Source organism: Lithobates pipiens, unplaced genomic scaffold (genome assembly GCF_037356315.1).
Source record: "Lithobates pipiens isolate NorthernLeopardFrog02 unplaced genomic scaffold, aLitPip1_a1.2 Scaffold_25, whole genome shotgun sequence".
In the NCBI taxonomy this organism is placed as follows: Eukaryota; Metazoa; Chordata; class Amphibia; order Anura; family Ranidae; genus Lithobates; species Lithobates pipiens.
Window position 1 is genome coordinate 229,481,825 of NW_027507787.1, and position 23,566 is coordinate 229,505,390.

Consider the following 23,566-nt stretch of genomic DNA (forward strand, 5'->3'; position numbering starts at 1 on the left):
CCTCAGAATAGGCCTTATGATGAGGGCGAGTCACTGCTCTAATTCATTACCTTGTGTTTTTATATTTAAAGGGAGTTCCGCCGAAAAGAAAAAAAGAAAAGTCAGGAGCTACAAATACTGCAGATGCTTACTTTTAATATTAGGACACTTATCTGTCCAGGGCTCCCGCAATGTCTTCACCCAAAGCCAATATGTTCCTCGGCTACCGGGTGCAGGCGCCGGCATCTTCAGTAAAGGAATCAGGAAGTGAAGCCTGGTTCCCTACTGCTCATGTACGAGCAGCGCAGCGAGTCCTCACTGGTCTCTGCTGTCTACTAGGACCTGTGTGTCTCCCAGAAGACCGCGGGGGGACGGAGGAGGGGCCGAACATGGCGTAGATCACTGCACATTCTGTGCCAGTCTTTCGCCGGAAGTGGGAGCACATACCTGTATTAGCGAAATTTTAGCATAACAACTTTACATCTTCCTCCACAGTGCAAAGCTCTTCAGTACCATCAATGCAGAGCAACAGAATCCAGCCATCTTCCCCTTCAGTCTAACGTGAGTCCCCCAGCAGTGAGTCCTCACACAAGGTGTCTCTCCAGGCCCAGGCCCAAAAGGACTACTACACTTCAGGCTACAGACCTACTTGTTGAAGGTCAGGGGTATCAAGTTCCCATCTACCATCTCCTCTGGGGCCACACAATTACTAGAATATAAAGGGGTACAGAACACCACTCACCAGCATTACCAAGGAAGTGGTATCTCTAAAAAGGCACTACCACCTGCCAACATGTATCTAATAAAAATAAACTTACTTGCAGATGACAGCTTCCACCGGCTAATCTCATTTTCCAAAGACTGACCTTTATAAACTGGAAGACAAAAAGACAAGTGACATTATAGGTAGAATTAAACTTTTACATGTTAGTTGGTCATCACTTAGCACAATCCGATTTATGTCTCTCCAACAACCAATCAGATTCTACATTTCATTATGCAGTTTGATAAAACGGGCCAAGAGACTCATTTATGGCCATTTCACACAGGCATTCAGATCAGGTTCAAAATAGTGGGCGTGACTTACATGGGGCGTGGCTCAAAGGGGTGTGGTTAGAGTCTGAGATGAATGCGGGATGGAGAGGGAAAGGGGGGGGGGGGAGAGGGAAAGGAGGGACAGCAGCCCCCCGATCCTACACCACAATAGAAATATGTGTTTTCCAGAGTTTGACAATCAGCAGGTAAAGATACTCCAAATACCTGGTGTTGGCGCTTCTATCATCCCGGTGCCATGATTGTTATGGTGTCAGGATGATTGAAGTGCATTATTTCTATTATTACATTGTAATATGAAATTAAATCATTCAACTCACCATAATGCCGAATCAGTGGGAGCCATGAGCGCGTCACTAGCCACGTTGCCTGCCACCAGATGCCATCAGGTGTCCCAAGCGGAGTCTGTCCTTACATCAGATGCCCCATCAGAGGTACCTTCTTCACATCTGTGTCCATCAGCGGAGCCCCTCCTTACATCTGGTGCCCCTCTGACATCCACAGACCGCCCCCCTCCACATCCTGCACACACCGGCCCCCACATCCTCCACAGACCGGGCCCCACATCTACAGACCGGGCCCCCGACAGCCACAGACTGGCCCCCGACAGCCACAGACTGGCCCCCGACATCCACAGACTGGCCCCCGACATCCACAGACTGGCCCCCACATTCACAGACTGGCCCCCGACATCCACATACCACTGGCCCCCGACACCCGACTGGCCCCCGCCCCGACATCCACAGTGACAGACTGGCCCCTGACATGCCGTCGTTGCTGCGCGGAGACATTTAACTGTGGCGCCCCCCACAGACCGCCCCCCCCCCCCCACATCCACAGACCGCCCCCCCACATCCTGCACACACCGGCCCCCACATACTCCACAGACCGGCCCCCACATCTGCAGACTGGCCCCCGACATCCACAGACTGGCCCCCGACATCCACAGACTGGCCCCCGACATCCACAGACTGGCCCCCGACATCCACAGACTGCCCCCCGACATACCACTGGCCCCCACATTCACAGACTTGCCCCCGACATCCACATACCACTGGCCCCCGACATCCGACTGGCCCCCGCCCCGACATCCACAGTGACAGACTGGCCCCTGACATGCCGCCATTGCCGCGTGGAGACATTTAACTGTGGCGCCGCCCACTGCACTTCACACACACTAGCAGCGGGGGTGGGCGGTGCCACAGGTACTCTATTGAAGACCAACTTCTGGTCTTCTTAAAAAAGGCGGCCGGCGGAGACATTGTCTCCGCCGGCCGCGGACCTCTAGCGCCCGGCGGCAAAAAAAACAGGAAATTCAATTTCCCGGGACAAACCGAATTTCCCGGGACATTTCCCGGGACAAAATTTATTTGGGACAAATGTCCTAATCCCGGGAAATTCGGGACAGTTGGCAACTATGTCATGGATCCCCTGCTGATCAGAGCAGACTCTGCTCTGTGTGAAAGAAGCCTCATTGATTGTTTTCGAGCATACTCTATAACTTACACAGAGCTTCAATGATGCGGATGAGGATGATATTGGATCCCACAAGGAGGGTTATAATGACTCCTTTCCAGGAAGGCCGCCAACGTTTTTTCCCACTGTTATCTGTAGAGATTATCGATACATTATTCATTAATCATAGTAAGATAAAACCCTTCCTACTTCAACTTTTGAGATTTTATATTTCAGTAAAGTGCAGAAATAAAGTGCAGTGTGGGCTTCCTATTGCATGAAGAGTCAGGAGCCAATCCTATCTTTCTTTATGGAGGAAGTGATGTTACTGTGATGTAACTTCTTCCTTTACAGAGTCACACATCCTGGAAGTAGAGAGGAGCTGTGGAGCTTCCTGGCCACAAGCCAATCAAATGTTCATAGCAACAAACCCGACGTCTCCTATAAAGTCTAAATCTAAATCCCAAAGCAAAAATGTAATTCATTGGAGCTCATAGGTTCTTAGAAGTGGGAACTTTAAAAAAAGAAAGAGGATGGATTGGTTGGTGGAGCTAATAGCAGGGCTAATAGCAGAAAAGTGTTAAGGAGATTAATGTAAGGTGACTAGATGTCCCCAGTTTAAGGGGACAGTCCCCAGATTGAGGACACTGTCCCCCGATTGAGGACACTGTCCCTGGACCAAGTCTGTCCCCGGTTTTGTCCCTGGATTTGACTTCAACAGGAGCTGGGGCAATTTTCAAAGACAGTCAGTGCAGAATAAAAAAACATGAATTCTGAATTACACCCCCCCCCCCCCCCCCTGCTCCTACTAGCTTAGGGGGTGTATTTTTTCCATTATCTGTGTCCCTTTCTGATGATGATGTGCTGGTCGGAGCGGATGGACTATTTCTTCAGTTTCCGGCGCATGCCCATTCAGCTCCGCTCACATGTTCTTCTGTCTCGGTTCAAATCAGAGTCATTTTCCTCCGCTCCCCACCCAGTAGTAGCCGGGACCCAGAGAGTGAGACCTGAGAGGCTGTGAGGCCGGCGGAGGCGACGGGCAGAGAGAGGCAGCTGAGCTCAGCTGATGATGTCCAGCAGCAGGAATAGAGGGGGAGGGGATCCAATCGTGGGGCTGCCAGTGCCTTCAAGGCTTCAACACAGGTGTGCTTTGGGGGTGTCTCTGAATAGACTACATTGCACTGTGTCTGTCTCTCAGGCATAATGGATGGTATCAGAACTCACAGGCAGCAGCACTTATTGGTCACAAAATCAGCACTCAGCAGTCATGTTATGTGACACACTATGACAGAGCCAGCCAGAGCCATGATAGAGCGCCCCCTGCCTGTGAGTTATCATAATGCTGATGAGCATAACCAGTTGCCAATTTACCTGATAGCTGATTTACTGCTACAGGGCTGTCGCACTGCGCAGGATCACTTATATATACGTGATCCTGCATTTCCGGGTATCAGAGCCAATCAGCGGATCCGGAGGACTCGCCTAGTGGTAGTGGCCTATGTAAACAAGGCAGTTCGCCATTCTGTCAGTGTGGAAGACATTGATCCTGTGTTCCTGCAAAGCAAGTACAGGGATCTATTTCTTCCCTTAGTAAAATCACCTCCCCCACAGTGAGAAAACACTTGTTAGGCACACATTTAACTCATTGATTGTCCTAGATGTTATCCCCTTCCCAGCCAGTGTCATTAGTACAGTGACAGTACATATTTTTAGCACTGATCACTGTATTAGTGTCACTGGTTCCCACAAAGTGTCTAAAGTGTCACTAATGCCGCGTACACACGAGCGGAATGTCCAACAGAAAAAGTTAGACGTAATCATTTCATCGGATATTCCGATCGTGTGTGAGCCTCATCTGACTTCTTTTTTTTTTTTTTTTTTTTTTTATTCTGATGGACCTAGAAATAGAACATGTTTTAAGTATTTCCAATGGAACCATTTCCTATAGGGAAAACCGCTCGTCTGTATGCTGTTCCGACAGACCAAAAACGACGCATGCTCTGAAGCAAGTACGAGGTGGATGCTATTGGCTACTGGCTATTGAACTTCCTTTTTCTAGTCCCGTTGTACGTGTTGTACATCACCTTGTTCTAGACGGTCGGACTTTGGTGTTATCGTGTGTAGGCAAGACAGTTTCAGCGGAACTCCGTCAAAAAAACCTTCAGAGTTTATTCTGGCAGGAAAACCGGTCGTGTGTACGTAGTGTCCGATTTGTCCACCGCAATATCGCAGTCCCGCTATGAGTCACTGATTGCTGCCATTACTAGTAATTTAAAAATCTGGTCACCTTAGATTAATGGGGTACCCCAAGTCCCAGGGGTGGTGGCCATATCTCCACAATAGTGATTGTTTAGTTAGGTATGCTCTGTGTGCTCTGCTGCTGCCAGTATGCTAGATGGCTCCATCTGTATCCAGGTAACTTTAGAAGTTTCTGGATGATAGATGTGGAGCTATGCAGATGGCAACATGAACATGGACACAGCCCCAGCCTATCCCAGAGAGGCAGGCTCTGATGCATGCTGGGAGCACATAGAGAGCACACAGAGGGAGTACACAGAGCTCTGGGTCTTTTCCCAGCCTGGGGGGGGTACACATTTTCCTCCCAGGTAGAAGCTGTTGTTGTTGAGTGCTCAAGTGTTTTGCCTGAGGGGATAAATGCTGAGACCTTGATGCTAAGAATAAGCTGACTGAGGGGAGCTGTCTGACAAAAGGTCTGTCTGGCATCACTGGAGGGTGTTAATTGGAAGATTGGAAGGAGGCTACTGTCTGTCCTTGGGCCTTGTGAGTAGTGATGGACGAACGTTTCGCCCGGCGGTCGTTTCGCGGCGAATTTCCGACTTTCGCCGTCCGCGGGTTCGAACGCCTTTTTCCGTCGTTCGCCCCGGCGGACTTACGTGTTTAATGTATACAAGAACTTTAACCTTTCGTGACACGTTTATCATGTGTTACAGGACAACCAATTGAGACATGACAGCTCATGGACACTTGGACATTCCCCCTAACCTATAAATACACCCGATCCGGTGGCCATTTTACATTCTTTCTTCTGTCACTGTAGGGAAAGGATCCTGTGTGGAGTAGGGACAGAGAAAACGCTAGCTATTTGGTACACAAAAGTTCTTTTCAGGACTGGTATAGGTGTTAGGTCAGCAGCCTGAGTTTCTTTTGTCAGTTTAGATAAAGGGACAGAGCGCTGTATGCTGCTATTTTAGGGACAGCTCAGCCAGATTAGTCTTTCTTCATCATCATCATCATCATCATCATTAGCTGTTACTATCAGGTCCACAAAAGAGCTGTTCCAGCTAATCGTTCCAGCCTACTCTTTTTTGCCAATTTGTATAGGGACAGGCAGGAAGCAGTGTGTCAGGCAGTGAGGATAATTTTAAAGACTTGCTGTTACTATTAGTTCCACAAAGGTTCTTTTCAGGACTGGTATCAGTGGTACGGTAATAGGCTTGTACACGTATAATATTCTTTCTTCCAAATATAGAAAGAATATTATACTTGACTGCTGCCCTTCTGCTGCAGTCTGCTAATCATTCACAACTCACTTGTTCCACAAAGCTCTTTATCAGGACTGGTAACTTGGTCTGTCTAGGGTGCTACGGTACATAGGCTTGGGTGCGGTACAGTCTGCTGTTCTGTAAGGACCGCTATCGGTCCACAATACATAGGGTTGCCGTGCACTACTGCTGACCGCTGCCCTATACTGCAGCAGTCCTTCAGCGGTATAGGGACTGACGCACAGTCTGCTAAACACTAATACACAACCTGCTTGGTCCACAAAAGTTCTTATAAGGACTGGTAACTTGGTATAGGGTGCTACGGTACATAGGCCTGAGTGCGTTACAGTCTGCTGTTCTGTAAGGACCGCTATCGGTCCACAATACATAGGGTTGACGTGCACTACTGCTGACCGCTGCCCTATACTGCAGCAGTCCTTCAGCGGTATAGGGACTGACGCACAGTCTGCTAAACACTAACACACAACCTGCTTGGTCCACAAAAGTTCTTATAAGGACTGGTAACTTGGTATAGGGTGCTACGGTACATAGGCCTGAGTGCAGTACAGTCTGCTGTTCTGTAAGGACTGCTATCGGTCCACAATACATAGGGTTGCCGTGCACTACTGCTGACCGCTGCCCTATACTGCAGCAGTCCTTCAGCGGTATAGGGACTGACGCACAGTCTGCTAAACACTAATACACAACCTGCTTGGTCCACAAAAGTTCTTATAAGGACTGGTAACTTGGTATAGGGTGCTACGGTACATAGGCCTGAGTGCAGTACAGTCTGCTGTTCTGTAAGGACCGCTATCGGTCCACAATACATAGGGTTGCCGTGCACTACTGCTGACCGCTGCCCTATACTGCAGCAGTCCTTCATTGGTATAGGGACTGACGTACAGTCTGCTAATCACTAACACACAACCTGCTTGGTCCACAAAAGTTCTTATAAGGACTGGTAACTTGGTATAGGGTGCTACGGTACATAGGCCTGAGTGCGTTACAGTCTGCTGTTCTGTAAGGACCGCTATCGGTCCACAATACATAGGGTTGCCGTGCACTACTGCTGACCGCTGCCCTATACTGCAGCAGTCCTTCAGCGGTATAGGGACTGACGCACAGTCTGCTAAACACTAACACACAACCTGCTTGGTCCACAAAAGTTTTTATAAGGACTGGTAACTTGGTATAGGGTGCTACGGTACATAGGCCTGAGTGCAGTACAGTCTGCTGTTCTGTAAGGACCGCTATCGGTCCACAATACATAGGGTTGACGTGCACTACTGCTGACCGCTGCCCTATACTGCAGCAGTCCTTCAGCGGTATAGGGACTAAGAGTTTTGTCACAGGGTGATTTAAAAAATGACAGGCAGAGGAAGAGGCAGGCCCTTCCGCAGGGGTGGTAGGGGTAGGGCAGGAGCAACAGCCTTGAGCCAAAGTGGGAAGTTGCAGAAGGTGCGTTCAATTACTTTAAAGGACGCACCAGACTTGGTTGAGTGGCTCACTCAGCCTTATTCTTCTGCACCCTCCTCATCCTCTCGATCTGCACCCTCTTCTTCACTCTCTGCTATGTGCACCCCCAAAGACACTACCACCAACAACACCACCACCACCACATACCTTCCGCTTGAGTGCAAATGGGGGCCTTCATGCTCCAGTGTTTTAATAGGGACCCCCGTATAAAAAGCATGAGGGTCAAGGACCAGTACTGGGTGGCAACGTACTTAGATCCCCGGTACAAACACAAAATGGCGGAAATGTTACCGCCGTCGCAGAGGGCTGTCAGAATGCAGCACTTCCAGGCCTTGCTTCGAGAAATGCTGCATTCTGCTTTTGCGTGCGCTGGCAGAGGAGCAATTCCCACTCCCAGAGAAGGATTTGCGGGTACCAATCCAACAGCGCCTGCAAGAAGAGGCCGGTTTGAAGATGTGTTGGTGACTTCGGATATGAGGTCATTCTTTCAGCCGACCCATCGACAGGTGTCATCCGGATCCAGCATCAGGGAACGCCTAGACCGTCAGGTGTCCGACTACATTGGGTTAACGGCCGATGTGGACGCTCTGAGGAGTGATGAACCCCTAGACTACTGGGTGGGCAGGCTTGACCTCTGGCCAGAGCTTGCCCAATTTGCAATCGAACTGTTGGCTTGCCCCTCATCCAGTGTCCTGTCCGAAAGGACGTTCAGCGCAGCAGGGGGGATTGTGACCGATAAGCGTACTCGCCTAGCTCACGACAGTGTTAACTACCTCACATTTCTAAAAATGAATGAGGCATGGATCTCGGAGGAATTCAACACATGTGATCAGTAGACCATGTATATGTCTATAAACAATTTTTGGAATCAAGCACACAGACCTTCTTAATTCATTTGGCTCACTTCCCTGACCCAAAAAAGCACACCGTACTATATGCCCCTACCCTCCTCTTTGAAGAGGTTGAGCGGTGTCATATTTCTACTGGGGCTGCTTATTATGAGGGGTTCCCACCATCCCTGTGCTGTGCTGACTTCCTCCTGGGTGTTCTTATTATGAGGGGCTCCCACCATCCCTGTGCTGTGCTGACTTCCTCCTGGGGGTTCTTATTATGAGGGGATCACACCATCCCTGTGCTGTGCTGACTTCCTCCTGGGGCTGCTTACGGTGCTGCTGTCAGCGCTGTATGTCACGGAGCTGCTGTCAGCGCTGTATGTCACGGAGCTGCTGTCAGCGCTGTATGTCACGGAGCTGCTGTCAGCGCTGTATGTCACGGAGCTGCTGTCAGCGCTGTATGTCACGGAGCTGCTGTCAGCGCTGTATGTCACGGTGCTGCTGTCAGCGCTGTATGTCACGGAGCTGCTGTCAGCGCTGTATGTCACGGAGCTGCTGTCAGTGCTGTATGTCACGGAGCTGCTGTCAGCGCTGTATGTCACGGAGCTGCTGTCAGCGCTGTATGTCACGGAGCTGCTGTCAGCGCTGTATGTCACGGTGCTGCTGTCAGCGCTGTATGTCACGGAGCTGCTGTCAGCGCTGTATGTCACGGAGCTGCTGTCAGCGCTGTATGTCACGGAGCTGCTGTCAGCGCTGTATGTCACGGAGCTGCTGTCAGCGCTGTATGTCACGGAGCTGCTGTCAGCGCTGTATGTCACGGTGCTGCTGTCAGCGCTGTATGTCACGGAGCTGCTGTCAGCGCTGTATGTCACGGAGCTGCTGTCAGCGCTGTATGTCACGGAGCTGCTGTCAGCGCTGTATGTCACGGAGCTGCTGTCAGCGCTGTATGTCACGGAGCTGCTGTCAGCGCTGTATGTCACGGTGCTGATGTCAGTGCTCTGTATTACGGTGCTGCTGTCAGTGCTCTGTATCTCCTGCACCCTCTTGTTTGCCTACCCTGGTCCCTGACCTTCCCTCTCCTCCATTGCCTTCATTAGCTCCATAGTCCTGAATTGTCAGAACAATTTCCCAAATAAAAAAAAAATGCTTGTAGTTATCGATCCCAAATTCACCTCATACATGTATTATGCTATTGTCCAGGTGGTGGGACTACGTGCTACCCCCTAATAATTACCCCGTGGCCGCAAATTCGACCTAAAGGTTTGCGAAATTCGCCTCCCATTGAAGTCAATGGAGCCCGCGGCGAACGGTCGTTTTCGCGAACGTTTGTGTCCGTTCGCGTTTCGCGTTCGCGAAACGTCCCGTCGGAAGTTCGTCCATCACTACTTGTGAGTACAGGCACTAAGCCCTTGTACACATGGTCGGACTTTCCGACGGAAAATGTCTGATCAGACTGTGTTGTCGGATAATCTGACAGTGTGTGGGCTCCATCGGACTGTTTCCGTCGGAATATCCGACAGACAAAGTTTTAGAGCTGGGCTATAAAACTTTCCGACAACATGATCCGATCGGACTTTGTCCGATTGTGTGTAGAGAATTCCGATCGGACAAAGTGCCACGCATGCTCAGATCAAATTCCTAGACCAAAGCTATTGGCTACTAGCCTGAATGTAGTCCCGTCGTAACGAAATAAAGTCGTCACGTTCCATACGATTTTCCGACAACTTTGTCTGACGGATTTTGTTGTCGGAATGTCCGACCGTGTGTACAAGGGCTAAGAGATCTCAGGGACCTTGTGCTCTAGCTACCCCTTTGTGCTTTATAGTCAGCTGTGGGTCTGTTAAAAGGGACACTGTCCAGATAATCTCCTACTTAAAGGGAATTTGCTCTTGTGGCTCTAACTGCTACTACTTAGACATGTGCATTTCGTTTCGTTCCAACTCAAAATTCGGACAAATTATTCATGATGCATTCGAATTACCGAATTATAATACTAACGATTTAAACGCATCTAAAATGTTTCAAATTGAAAAACCGCGGACGAAATTCGAATCGAATTCGAAAACAAATTTGAAATCTATTTGAATCGAAATCTATTCGAATCGAATTTGAATCGAATTCGAAAACAAATTCAAATCGAATTAGAAAAAAATATAAATCGATTTCTAAAAATGAAGACAATAAAATAGAATATAAAATAAAAAACAATAGAATAGAAATAAAAAAATAGTAAAGAATAGAATAGAATTGAATAGAATGTAATAAAATACAATAGAATATGACCGTCTTCTGACCGTCTTCTGAAATTCAAATTTCAAATAGTATAAATTTGAGAATAGATTGGAAAATAACAAATATCAAAACAATGGAAACTAAAATCATTTATATATCAATCAATATATATATAATTATTATTCTATTCTTTTCTACTCTATTCTAATCTTTTCTATTCAAATTTTAATAAATTCTATATGAATTTCGAATTTCAGAAGATGGTTTTATATATATATATATATATATATATATATATATATATATATATAACCATGTTCCAACATTCAAATTTATAGAAAATATTCTATTCTGTTCTATTGTTGTTCTATTCTAATCTGTTCTATGTAAATTTGAATTCATTCTATATATATGAATTTCGAATTTCAGAAGATGGTTTTATATATATATATATATATATATATATATATATATATATATATATATATATATATAATATATATATATATACACACACCATTTTCCGAAATTCGAATTTCATATAGAATGAATTCAAATAGAAAAGATTAGAATAGAAATCGAAAATAATAGACTAGAAAAAAAAATAGAACTCACGGAGCTCCCGGCGGGCGCACGCACACCCGCAAGCCTCCTCTCAAAGGGCAACGTACAGGTACGTTAATCTGCCTGTACGTGCCCTTCTGCAGCAGTATATCTGCGTGAGGTGGTCGGGAAGCTGTTAAAGATCAAGATCTGAAAATATTAATTTATTAATTTATTAATCTTCTCTGTTCTTTGTAATGTTCTTTGTAATGTATTGAAAGATTTGGGTGAAAGCAGCCTTAGACCCCTTTCACACAATCAATCCCACCCAATTAGACCCTCTATTCACCTCTATGGAGCAGCAGATGTAAAACAAACTGCTGTCCGTTTACACCCACCTACCAGAGTCTGCTCATTGTGGCCCGCGACCAGTTATCAAGTCACTTAAGTGGCCCTCGCTCTTCAAAAGTTCGGGCATCCCTGCCCTACCTTATCCTACATTTGAAAAATGAAGCATGGAGACAGAATTCCCTGAGTCATGTGAGACCCGTGAGATGACTACTAATACCAACAGTGGCAGCACAACCACCCTGTCTGTCACCAGCCCCGCACTTACCCCACCTAGGTTGGGGGCAGCTCTTCCTCCAGGGCTCCAGCTTCACCCTGCGTCTCCTCCTCCTCAGCTTCAACAGCTTCCCCTGCGTCTCCTCCCTCCTCCTTCTCTTCAGCAGCCAATAAGATTGCTCCTCCTTTCAGGCAATTGGGTGACAGGTCTCAGGACTCACTTCCTTATTGGCCGGGAGAAGAATCAGGAAGACAATAGCGAATATTAATTGACTATTGTAACACAACTGGGTGGGCTCAGTGTGCCCCAAGCCCACCCTTTTTTGAAGCCAATTAGAGCCTCTGATTTTAATCACGATCTTCAAAAAAAAAAAAAAAAAAGAAGCCCATTGCAATCCATGCTCTCGGTGCCCTGCATGTAGATTAGGGGCTGGGCACATGGATTAGGGGGGCAGCGACCCTGTGCTTCGTATGGATGGGCCGCCACTGAATACCAGTGATCACTGTTCTGAAATGAATCCTAAATCCCATCAATCATTTCTACATTATTATAAGACAGAAGAGCCTCTTTCTTACCTGTTGTCTTCATGTCTGATAACACAAGAAGAGTCTAATAGGCTCTATGTATGATATCACATACACTATACAAGGTGTGACTGCACTGCCACCCCCCTGTTCCTGTGTGGTCACCCAGACTGAGATCTGCCCAGTCCAGTCTAACCATGAAGAACAGTGTGAAGACCAACATCCTGTATTTCAGAATATGTATGAGGGTTTGTATGACTGTGTAAGGATATTATATAGTTAGTTCCCTCTGGGTGCAGAAATTGATGTGAACAGTGTGCAGTCATGTCAACTCACCTTAAAATCGAGAGTCACCCCACCCTGTACTTTACCACACATTGGATATCATTTCTGTTTTTTGTTTGCCATTGCAACTTCTAGTATATACTGCTTTATGTCTTCTGTATGTTGGGTGTAATTCTCAGTATCTGTTCTTATATTGTATGTATGTATGTACTCTGCACAGTACTACTTCTCTTGCCCTGTGTGTAGGCAGATGCCACTAGATGGCTCTGTGACAGAATAGTGTCTGGCTACAACAGGCAGTGTCATCAGGTCTTAGGCCTCTTTTAGGTAGAACCATTCCATACCGCCCAACTTTTTAAGATGAAAATGAGGGACAACTATTAGCAAAAGTATGCAAGCATATGACACAGCCCCTGCTACACCTTTTAAAGGAGAATTATACAAAAGAGTTATTAGTTAATACCCACAAGTAGTGATGGACGAACTTCCGACGGGACGTTTCGCGAACGCGAAATGCGAACGGACCCAAACGTTCGCGAAACCGACCGTTCGCCGCGGGCCCCATTGACTTCAATGGGAGGCGAACTTTGCAAACCTTCATGTCGAATTTGCGGCCACGTGGTAATTATTAGGGGGTAAAACGTAGTCCCACCATCTGGACAATGACATAATACATGTATGAGGTGAATTTGGGATCGATAACTACAAGCATTTTTATTTTATTTGGGAAATTGTTCTAACAATTCAGGACTATGGAGCTAATGAAGGCAATGGAGGAGAGGGAAGGTCAGGGACCAGGGTAGGCAAAGAAGAGGGTGCAGGAGATGATCACCAGCAGCGTGACATACCGGAATGACACATGCACCGTGATAGAGGCATCTGACAGCAGCACCGTAATACAGAGCACTGACAGCAGCACCGTGACATACAGCGCTGACAGCAGCACCGTGACATACAGCGCTGACAGCAGCACCGTGACATACAGCGCTGACAGCAGCACCGTGACATACAGCGCTGACAGCAGCACCGTGACATACAGCGCTGACAGCAGCACCGTGACATACAGCGCTGACAGCAGCACCGTGACATACAGCGCTGACAGCAGCACCGTGACATACAGCGCTGACAGCAGCACCGTGACATACAGCACTGACAGCAGCACCGTAAGCAGCCCCAGGAGGAAGTCAGCACAGCACAGGGATGGTGTGATCCCCTCATAATAAGAACCCCCAGGAGGAAGTCAGCACAGCACAGGGATAGTGTGATCCCTTCATAATAAGAACCCCCAGGAGGAAGTCAGCACAGCACAGGGATATCATAAGCAGCCCCAGTAGAAATATGACACCGCTCAACCTCTTCAAAGAGGAGGGTAGGGGCATATAGTACGGTGTGCTTTTTTGGGTCAAGGAAGTGAGCCAAATGAATTAAGAAGGTCTGTGTGCTTGATTAAAAAAATAGTTTATAGACATATACATGGTCTACTGGTCACATGTGTTGAATTCCTCCGAGATCCATGCCTCATTCATTTTTAGAAATGTGAGGTAGTTAACACTGTGGTGAGCTAGGCGAGTACGCTTATCGGTCACAATCCCCCCTGCTGCGCTGAACGTCCTTTCGGACAGGACACTGGATGAGGGGCAAGCCAACAGTTCGATTGCAAATTGGGCAAGCTCTGGCCAGAGGTCAAGCCTGCCCACCCAGTAGTCTAGGGGTTCATCACTCCTCAGAGCGTCCACATCGGCCGTTAACCCAATGTAGTCGGACACCTGACGGTCTAGGCGTTCCCTGATGCTGGATCCGGATGACACCTGTCGATGGGTCGGCTGAAAGAATGACCTCATATCCGAAGTCACCAACACATCTTCAAACCGGCCTCTTCTTGCAGGCGCTGTTGGATTGGTACCCGCAAATCCTTCTCTGGGAGTGGGAATTGCTCCTCTGCCAGCGCACGCAAAAGCAGAATGCAGCATTTCTCGAAGCAAGGCCTGGAAGTGCTGCATTCTGACAGCCCTCTGCGACGGCGGTAACATTTCCGCCATTTTGTGTTTGTACCGGGGGTCTAAGTACGTTGCCACCCAGTACTGGTCCTTGACCCTCATGCTTTTTATACGGGGGTCCCTATTAAAACACTGGAGCATGAAGGCCCCCATTTGCACTAAAGTGGAAGCGGTGTGGTGGCCTGGCTCCTGCTCATCATCCAGGATAATGTCGTCCTCTTCATTCTCCTCTCCCCATCCTCGCACAACAGGGATCCCAGAAAGGTTTAAAGCATGCTCTTCTTGCTCCTGCTCATCCGCCCCGGCACCATCCTCCTCTGACTCCTCATCAGACTCCTGTTGTTGACTTGTCTCAGATAGAGTAGCCCCCCCTGGGAATTCATCCAGCATTGCGACTTCCTCATCTTCCCGCTCCTGCTCCTCCACAGCCTGATCAATGACACGACGCAATGCACGCTCCAGAAAGAAGGCATAAGGTACCATGTCACTGATGGCGCCATGGCTGCGACTGACCAGTTTGGTGATCTCCTCAAATGGCCGCAGAAGTCTGCATGTGTCGCGCATGAGCAGCCACTGGCGCGGTGAAAAAAAACCCAGCTCCCCAGAACCGTTTCTTTCGCAGAGTTCATACAGGTAGACGTTAACTGCACGTTTCTGCTGGAGCAGCCTATCAAGCATATAGAAGGTTGAGTTCCATCGCGTCGGGCAATCGCAAATAAGACGTCTGACCGGCAGATGGTGTCGCCGCTGAATGTCAGCAAGGCGAGCCATGGCCGTGTAAGATCTTCTGAAATGGGCCGAGATTTTCCTTGCCTGCCGCAAGATGTCCTGGACCCCAGGGTATTTGACAAGGAATCGCTGCACGACCAAGTTTAAGACGTGTGCCATGCACGGCACGTGCGTGATTTTGCCCTGTTTCAATGCGCTAAGCAGATTGGCACCGTTGTCACACACCACTTTACCAACTGTCAAATTGAGCGGTGTTAGCCACTCATCTGCCTGTGAACGCAAAGCTGAAAGGAGTGCCGGGCCAGTGTGGCTCTTTGCTTCCAGGCACAACAGACGCAGCACGGCATGGCAACGTCTCACCTGGCATGTGGAATAGGTTCTGGGGAGCTTGGGCGGTGCAGTGGAAGAGACGCTAGCAGCGGAAAAGGAGGAGGCAGCTGAGGAGGAGAGGGAGGAGGATGGAGTAGGAGGAGGAGAAGAAGAGTCAGGCCTGCATGCAATCCGTGGCGGTAAAACCAAATCTACACGGGTGCCACGGGTTACATGCTTGACGGCCGTCAGAAGGTTCACCCAGTGGGCAGTAAAACTGATATACCTTCCCTGCCCGTGTTTGCTAGACCACGTGTCTGTGGTCAGATGTATCTTGGCACCGACACTGTGTGCCAGAGATACATTCACTTGCCGCTGAACATGGCCATATAGCTCTGGGATGCCCTTCTCTGAGAAATACTTCCTTCCTGGGACCTTCCATTGTGGTGTTCCAATGGCCACAAATTTGCGAAAGGCCTCCGAGTCCACCAGTTTATATGGCAGTAGTTGGCGGGCTATGAGTTCTGACAAGCCAGCCGCCAACCGTTGGGCAAGAGGGTTATCCGGCATCATCATTTTTTTACGCTCAAACATTAGGCCCACGGAAGCCTGCCTTTTTGCAGAAAAATGTGAGCTTGGCGTGATGGAAGGTGGAGTGGAGGACAATTGTGAGGAGAGAGGAGAAGGAGAAGTAGAAGACGAGGCTGGACGGTGAGAGCCTGCAGTGTGGCTTTGTGTGTTCCGTTGCTCCCACTGGGCTCGGTGATGGCTGCTCATGTGCCTTCTTAAGGCGGTCGTCCCTAGGTGAGTATTGGGCTTACCGCGACTAACGCGTTGACTGCAAAGATTGCAGATGGCAACGCTATTGTCAGCAGCGGACACGTTAAAAAAAGCCCACACTGCGGAGCCATGTGCCGGTGTCCTGGGAGCGCCAGATGTGACCGTACATGGTCGATGACTCGCTCCTGATACATTTGCAGTCTGCTTTGTCCCTGCTGTGCAATGTAAGTCATTGCTGCTTCTCCTCCCTATCTGCTGGTCCATATCTCCCTCTGAACTCCCCTCCTCTTCCTCTCTTGTGGGCACCCACGTGACATCACTAGACACGTCATCATCAACGTCACCTTCCCCACCGCTATAAGTAGAGATCTCGGAGTAGGCAGCAACACCGGGGACCAACCTCCTCCTTGGGCTGATCTGGGTACTGGCGTCAGACTGCTGAGTAGCGCTTGTTGCTACCTCCTCTTCCTGATCCAATACCAAGAGTGGCTGCGCATCAGAAATGTCCTCTTGATATGGATCGGAAAATAATTCCAGTGACTCAAGCGGAAGGTATGTGGTGGTGGTGGTGGTGGTCGTGTTGTTGGTGGTAGTGTCTTTGGGGGTGCACATAGCAGAGAGTGAAGAAGAGGGTGCAGATCGAGAGGATGAGGAGGGTGCAGAAGAGTAAGGCTGAGCGAGCCACTCAACCAAGTCTGGTGCATCCTTTAAAGTAATTGAACGCACCTTCTGCAACTTCCCACTTTGGCTCAAGCCTGTTGCTCCTGCCCTACCCCTACCACCCCTGCGGAAGGGCCTGCCTCTTCCTCTGCATGTCATTTTTTAAATGACCCTGTGACAAAACTCTTAGTCCCTATACCGCTGAAGGACTGCTGCAGTATAGGTGAGCGGTCAGCAGTGGTGCACGTCAACCCTATCTATTGTGGACCTATAGCGGTCCTTACAGAACAGCAGACTGTACCGCACTCAAGCCTATGTACCGTAGCACCCTATACCAAGTTACCAGTCCTTATAAGAACTTTTGTGGACCAAGCAGGTTGTGTATTAGTGTTTAGCAGACTGTACGTCAGTCCCTATACCGCTGAAGGACTGCTGCAGTATAGGGCAGCGGTCAGCAGTGGTGCACGTCAACCCTATCTATTGTGGACCGATAGCGGTCCTTACAGAACAGCAGACTGTACCGCACTCAAGCCTATGTACCGTAGCACCCTATACCAAGTTACCAGTCCTTATAAGAACTTTTGTGGAACAAGCAGGTTGTGTGTTAGTGATTAGCAGACTGTACGTCAGTCCCTATACCGCTGAAGGACTGCTGCAGTATAGGTGAGCGGTCAGCAGTGGTGCACGTCAACCCTATCTATTGTGGACCGATAGCGGTCCTTACAGAACAGCAGACTGTACCGCACTCAAGCCTATGTACCGTAGCACCCTATACCAAGTTACCAGTCCTTATAAGAACTTTTGTGGACCAAGCAGGTTGTGTATTAGTGTTTAGCAGACTGTACGTCAGTCCCTATACCGCTGAAGGACTGCTGCAGTATAGGGCAGCGGTCAGCAGTGGTGCACGTCAACCCTATCTATTGTGGACCGATAGCGGTCCTTACAGAACAGCAGACTGTACCGCACTCAAGCCTATGTACCGTAGCACCCTATACCAAGTTACCAGTCCTTATAAGAACTTTTGTGGAACAAGCAGGTTGTGTGTTAGTGATTAGCAGACTGTACGTCAGTCCCTATACCGCTGAAGGACTGCTGCAGTATAGGGCAGCGGTCAGCAGTGGTGCACGTCAACCCTATCTATTGTGGACCGATAGCGGTCCTTACAGAACAGCAGACTGTACCGCACTCAAGCCTATGTACCGTAGCACCCTATACCAAGTTACCAGTCCTTATAAGAACTTTTGTGGAACAAGCAGGTTGTGTGTTAGTGATTAGCAGACTGTACGTCAGTCCCTATACCGCTGAAGGACTGCTGCAGTATAGGGCAGCGGTCAGCAGTGGTGCACGTCAACCCTATCTATTGTGGACCGATAGCGGTCCTTACAGAACAGCAGACTGTACCGCACTCAAGCCTATGTACCGTAGCACCCTATACCAAGTTACCAGTCCTTATAAGAACTTTTGTGGAACAAGCAGGTTGTGTGTTAGTGATTAGCAGACTGTACGTCAGTCCCTATACCGCTGAAGGACTGCTGCAGTATAGGGCAGCGGTCAGCAGTGGTGCACGTCAACCCTATCTATTGTGGACCGATAGCGGTCCTTACAGAACAGCAGACTGTACCGCACTCAAGCCTATGTACCGTAGCACCCTATACCAAGTTACCAGTCCTTATAAGAACTTTTGTGGAACAAGCAGGTTGTGTGTTAGTGATTAGCAGACTGTACGTCAGTCCCTATACCGCTGAAGGACTGCTGCAGTATAGGGCAGCGGTCAGCAGTGGTGCACGTCAACCCTATCTATTGTGGACCGATAGCGGTCCTTACAGAACAGCAGACTGTACCGCACTCAAGCCTATGTACCGTAGCACCCTATACCAAGTTACCAGTCCTTATAAGAACTTTTGTGGACCAAGCAGGTTGTGTATTAGTGTTTAGCAGACTGTACGTCAGTCCCTATACCGCTGAAGGACTGCTGCAGTATAGGTGAGCGGTCAGCAGTGGTGCACGTCAACCCTATCTATTGTGGACCGATAGCGGTCCTTACAGAACAGCAGACTGTACCGCACTCAAGCCTATGTACCGTAGCACCCTATACCAAGTTACCAGTCCTTATAAGAACTTTTGTGGACCAAGCAGGTTGTGTATTAGTGTTTAGCAGACTGTACGTCAGTCCCTATACCGCTGAAGGACTGCTGCAGTATAGGTGAGCGGTCAGCAGTGGTGCACGTCAACCCTATCTATTGTGGACCGATAGCGGTCCTTACAGAACAGCAGACTGTACCGCACTCAAGCCTATGTACCGTAGCACCCTATACCAAGTTACCAGTCCTTATAAGAACTTTTGTGGAACAAGCAGGTTGTGTGTTAGTGATTAGCAGACTGTACGTCAGTCCCTATACCGCTGAAGGACTGCTGCAGTATAGGGCAGCGGTCAGCAGTGGTGCACGTCAACCCTATCTATTGTGGACCGATAGCGGTCCTTACAGAACAGCAGACTGTACCGCACTCAAGCCTATGTACCGTAGCACCCTATACCAAGTTACCAGTCCTTATAAGAACTTTTGTGGACCAAGCAGGTTGTGTATTAGTGTTTAGCAGACTGTACGTCAGTCCCTATACCGCTGAAGGACTGCTGCAGTATAGGTGAGCGGTCAGCAGTGGTGCACGTCAACCCTATCTATTGTGGACCGATAGCGGTCCTTACAGAACAGCAGACTGTACCGCACTCAAGCCTATGTACCGTAGCACCCTATACCAAGTTACCAGTCCTTATAAGAACTTTTGTGGACCAAGCAGGTTGTGTATTAGTGTTTAGCAGACTGTACGTCAGTCCCTATACCGCTGAAGGACTGCTGCAGTATAGGTGAGCGGTCAGCAGTGGTGCACGTCAACCCTATCTATTGTGGACCGATAGCGGTCCTTACAGAACAGCAGACTGTACCGCACTCAAGCCTATGTACCGTAGCACCCTATACCAAGTTACCAGTCCTTATAAGAACTTTTGTGGACCAAGCAGGTTGTGTATTAGTGTTTAGCAGACTGTACGTCAGTCCCTATACCGCTGAAGGACTGCTGCAGTATAGGTGAGCGGTCAGCAGTGGTGCACGTCAACCCTATCTATTGTGGACCGATAGCGGTCCTTACAGAACAGCAGACTGTACCGCACTCAAGCCTATGTACCGTAGCACCCTATACCAAGTTACCAGTCCTTATAAGAACTTTTGTGGACCAAGCAGGTTGTGTATTAGTGTTTAGCAGACTGTACGTCAGTCCCTATACCGCTGAAGGACTGCTGCAGTATAGGTGAGCGGTCAGCAGTGGTGCACGTCAACCCTATCTATTGTGGACCGATAGCGGTCCTTACAGAACAGCAGACTGTACCGCACTCAAGCCTATGTACCGTAGCACCCTATACCAAGTTACCAGTCCTTATAAGAACTTTTGTGGAACAAGCAGGTTGTGTGTTAGTGATTAGCAGACTGTACGTCAGTCCCTATACCGCTGAAGGACTGCTGCAGTATAGGGCAGCGGTCAGCAGTGGTGCACGTCAACCCTATCTATTGTGGACCGATAGCGGTCCTTACAGAACAGCAGACTGTACCGCACTCAAGCCTATGTACCGTAGCACCCTATACCAAGTTACCAGTCCTTATAAGAACTTTTGTGGAACAAGTGAGTTGTGAATGTTTAGCAGACTGCAGCAGAAGGGCAGCAGTCAAGTATAATATCCTTTCTATATTTGGAAGAAAGAATATTATACATGTACAAGCCTATTACTGTACCACTGATACCAGTCCTGAAAAGAACCTTTGTGGAACTAATAATAACAGCAAGTCTTTAAAATTACCCTCACTGCCTGACAACACTGCTTCCTTCCTGTCCCTATACAAATTGGCAAAAAAAGAGAACGATTAGTGGTTACTGGAACAGCTCTTTTGTGGACCTTGATAGTAACAGCTAATGATGATGATGATGATGATGATGATGAAAGACTAATCTGGCTGTCCCTGTAGCATACACCGTCCTTTCCCTTTCTCTAAACTAACAAAAGACACTCAGGCTGCTGCAAGAATCAGCAGCACAGCAAACCTATCAACACCTAACACCTATACCAGTCCTGAAAAGAACTTTTGTGTACCAAATAGCTAGTGGTTTATCTCTCCCTACTCCACACAGGAACCTGTCCCTATCTTAACAGAAGAAAGAATGTAAAATGGCCACCGGATCGGGTGTATTTATAGGTTAGGGGGAATGTACAAGTGTCCATGTGCTGTCATGTCTCAATTGGCTGTCCTGTATCACATGATAAACGTGTCACCAAAGGTTAAAGTTCTTGTATACATTAAACACGTAAGTCCGCCGCGGCGAACGACGGAAAAAGGCGTTCGAACGTGCGGACCGCGAATGTCGGAAATTCGCCGCGAAACGACCGCCGGGCGAACCGTTCGGCCATCACTACCCACAAGTGCTTTTTGTTTTTTTTACCACTACTATCTTTTTATTCTGGCTTTTGAAATTTACAAATACTCAATTTAGAAACTGGATGAAAGGTTTAGCACTGGGAAACACTTTTTTGAAAGATAAATAGTGCATTTTATATACAACTATATGGATCAGAACAAAATGAGAGACAAATGAGAAGGAAAGAGGGACAGGGGGACTTTATTCCAAATCAGGGACAGTCCCTCAAAATCAGGGACAGTTGGGAGCTATGCCATTCTGCTTTGATGCCATCAGTGAGTCAGTGCCCAGTTATAAGCCAGGTTGGGAGGAGCCCTAGTGGAGATGGGGCATGGGAGCCAAACACTCCACATCAGCACAGATATAACCAGCACTTGAAGGCCCTGGAAAGAACTGGAGGCTGGGAAGAAGTAGACCTCCATCCAGGAGAACCAGCAGTAGACTTCCTGACCCTTATGGAGGTGGAATCTAGGGCAGGTTACAAAAATGCCAGGCCAAGAGATCCCTGAGTGAGACTATTCCCCTGGAAGGTCCTTGGAGAGGTGTACCCATGGGCGAGGTGACTACATAGATCCTATTCCAGTGAGTACTGAGGACCCTGGGTGGGGGGAGAGATTATTAAGGGAATTTTTTTCATTTTAAATGACGCCCTCCCCTCTGCACATACATGAAAATGCAAACACATATCATTGCCAATACCAGAGTGAAAGCAATCATTTGGGGGCCCTAGATTATGATTAACTTTAAAATGATAACCTGTAAAGGCTTTTAGAGCTTCACTATGGACAATTTTAGATACCATAGTGTTGCCATTTCACTTGCATGCACAATTTTAAAACTTAACATGTTTAGTATCTGGTTAAATTATGCAACATCATCCCTTTAACAAAAAATAGGGTATTATATTGTGTTTGTGTGGCCGAAAATTCCTTTAAGTGTGTTACTTCCTTAAAATTAGCATTTGATAAAAGGCCTTGCAAATATTGTGTGACATACTGTATGTAGCCAGGTGTATGGCCAAGAATGAGAGAGAGAGAGAAAAGCTGCTCTCTGTGGCTGCTGTCCTGTGGTACTGAACTGGTTAACAGCTATATCATCCAGAGGAGGGAGCTGCTGAGCAGGAAGAGATGCTACTGTGTAATCAAAAGCTTTTGAACTACATTCCCCAGAGAGCAGATTGCAAGAGGAGGGGAAAGAGCTGTATTTTATCATGCTGTACAGGACACAGCTTCCTCTTGCTGGGAGGGGAACCGGAGAGTGCACATTGCTGTCAAGTGTGCACCATTACTGCTGCAGCCTGAGCAGGATCTGAAGAGCTGAACTCAGGGGTGCTGACAGATAGATACACCTGGGTGCAGACTGCAGAGCATAGAGTGGACTAATCGCTTTGTGTGACCGGATGGTAAGCTGCAATATCACTGGGACTGGTGAGCTGCTGCTGTGTGGATTCACTGTCTGCTGCTGGAGATACTGAGCTCTTTAGGAGCTGACCATCCAGTCATCCAGTAGCCTTAATGCCTCCTGCAGGCTTGACTGAGACTATTCTCAAGTGCACCAACAGTACACCTGGTCCCCAGCACTATCTGGCTGAAAAGACTGCACCTTTATAGTTGCATCACAAAGACATGTGCAACGTTTGAGAGTCACGCAGGACCCCTTCATCAGGCATGTGACAAAGGGGTCCTGCGTGGTTCCGAATTTTTTTGTGATGTGATCTTTCTGTAATAAAAACCTTTGGACGATAACTGAAGATTTCCTGATGTGCTGGCGAATATGTACATTATTCTTGGAGTCAAGACGCAGAACAGAGAATCCAAATTACCAAGTAGCTTCAGCAGAAATGGTGCTTACAGTCTGGGATGTTGTATAATTTCTTGTACAGTATCTCACAAAAGTACACCCCTCACATTTTTGTAAATATTTTATTATATCTTTTTTAGTGGCAACACTGAAGAAATGACACTTATGCCGCGTACACACGTAGCAGACTATCCGGCGGACTTAGTCTGACGGACTTCCCGCCGGACTGTCCACTGGATTTTCTGAACGAGCTACTTGCCCACACTTGGCACTTTTTCAGCGGACTAATACGGCGTACTAAGTCCGTCGGACTATCCGCCGTACTTTTGAAATGAACGGACTCGCCCACACACGTGGAGGAAAGTCCGCTCATTTTGAGCAC

At 48.1% G+C, this 23,566-nt stretch overlaps 1 protein-coding gene across 1 annotated transcript in view; it reads right to left on the minus strand.

Annotated features, from left to right (window-relative positions):
• Nucleotides 1-12,227, minus strand: part of LOC143929838 (killer cell lectin-like receptor subfamily B member 1B allele B) — a 57,999-nt gene extending 45,772 nt beyond the window's left edge. Inside the window, exons 1-3 of the mRNA XM_077453813.1 lie at nt 12,215-12,227; nt 2,539-2,640; nt 798-854 (exon numbers count right to left, since the gene is read on the minus strand). Of these exons, the coding sequence (XP_077309939.1) occupies nt 798-854; nt 2,539-2,640; nt 12,215-12,227 (172 nt within the window). The remainder of the gene's footprint in view (nt 1-797; nt 855-2,538; nt 2,641-12,214) is intronic.
• Nucleotides 12,228-23,566: the final 11,339 nt, after the last annotated feature.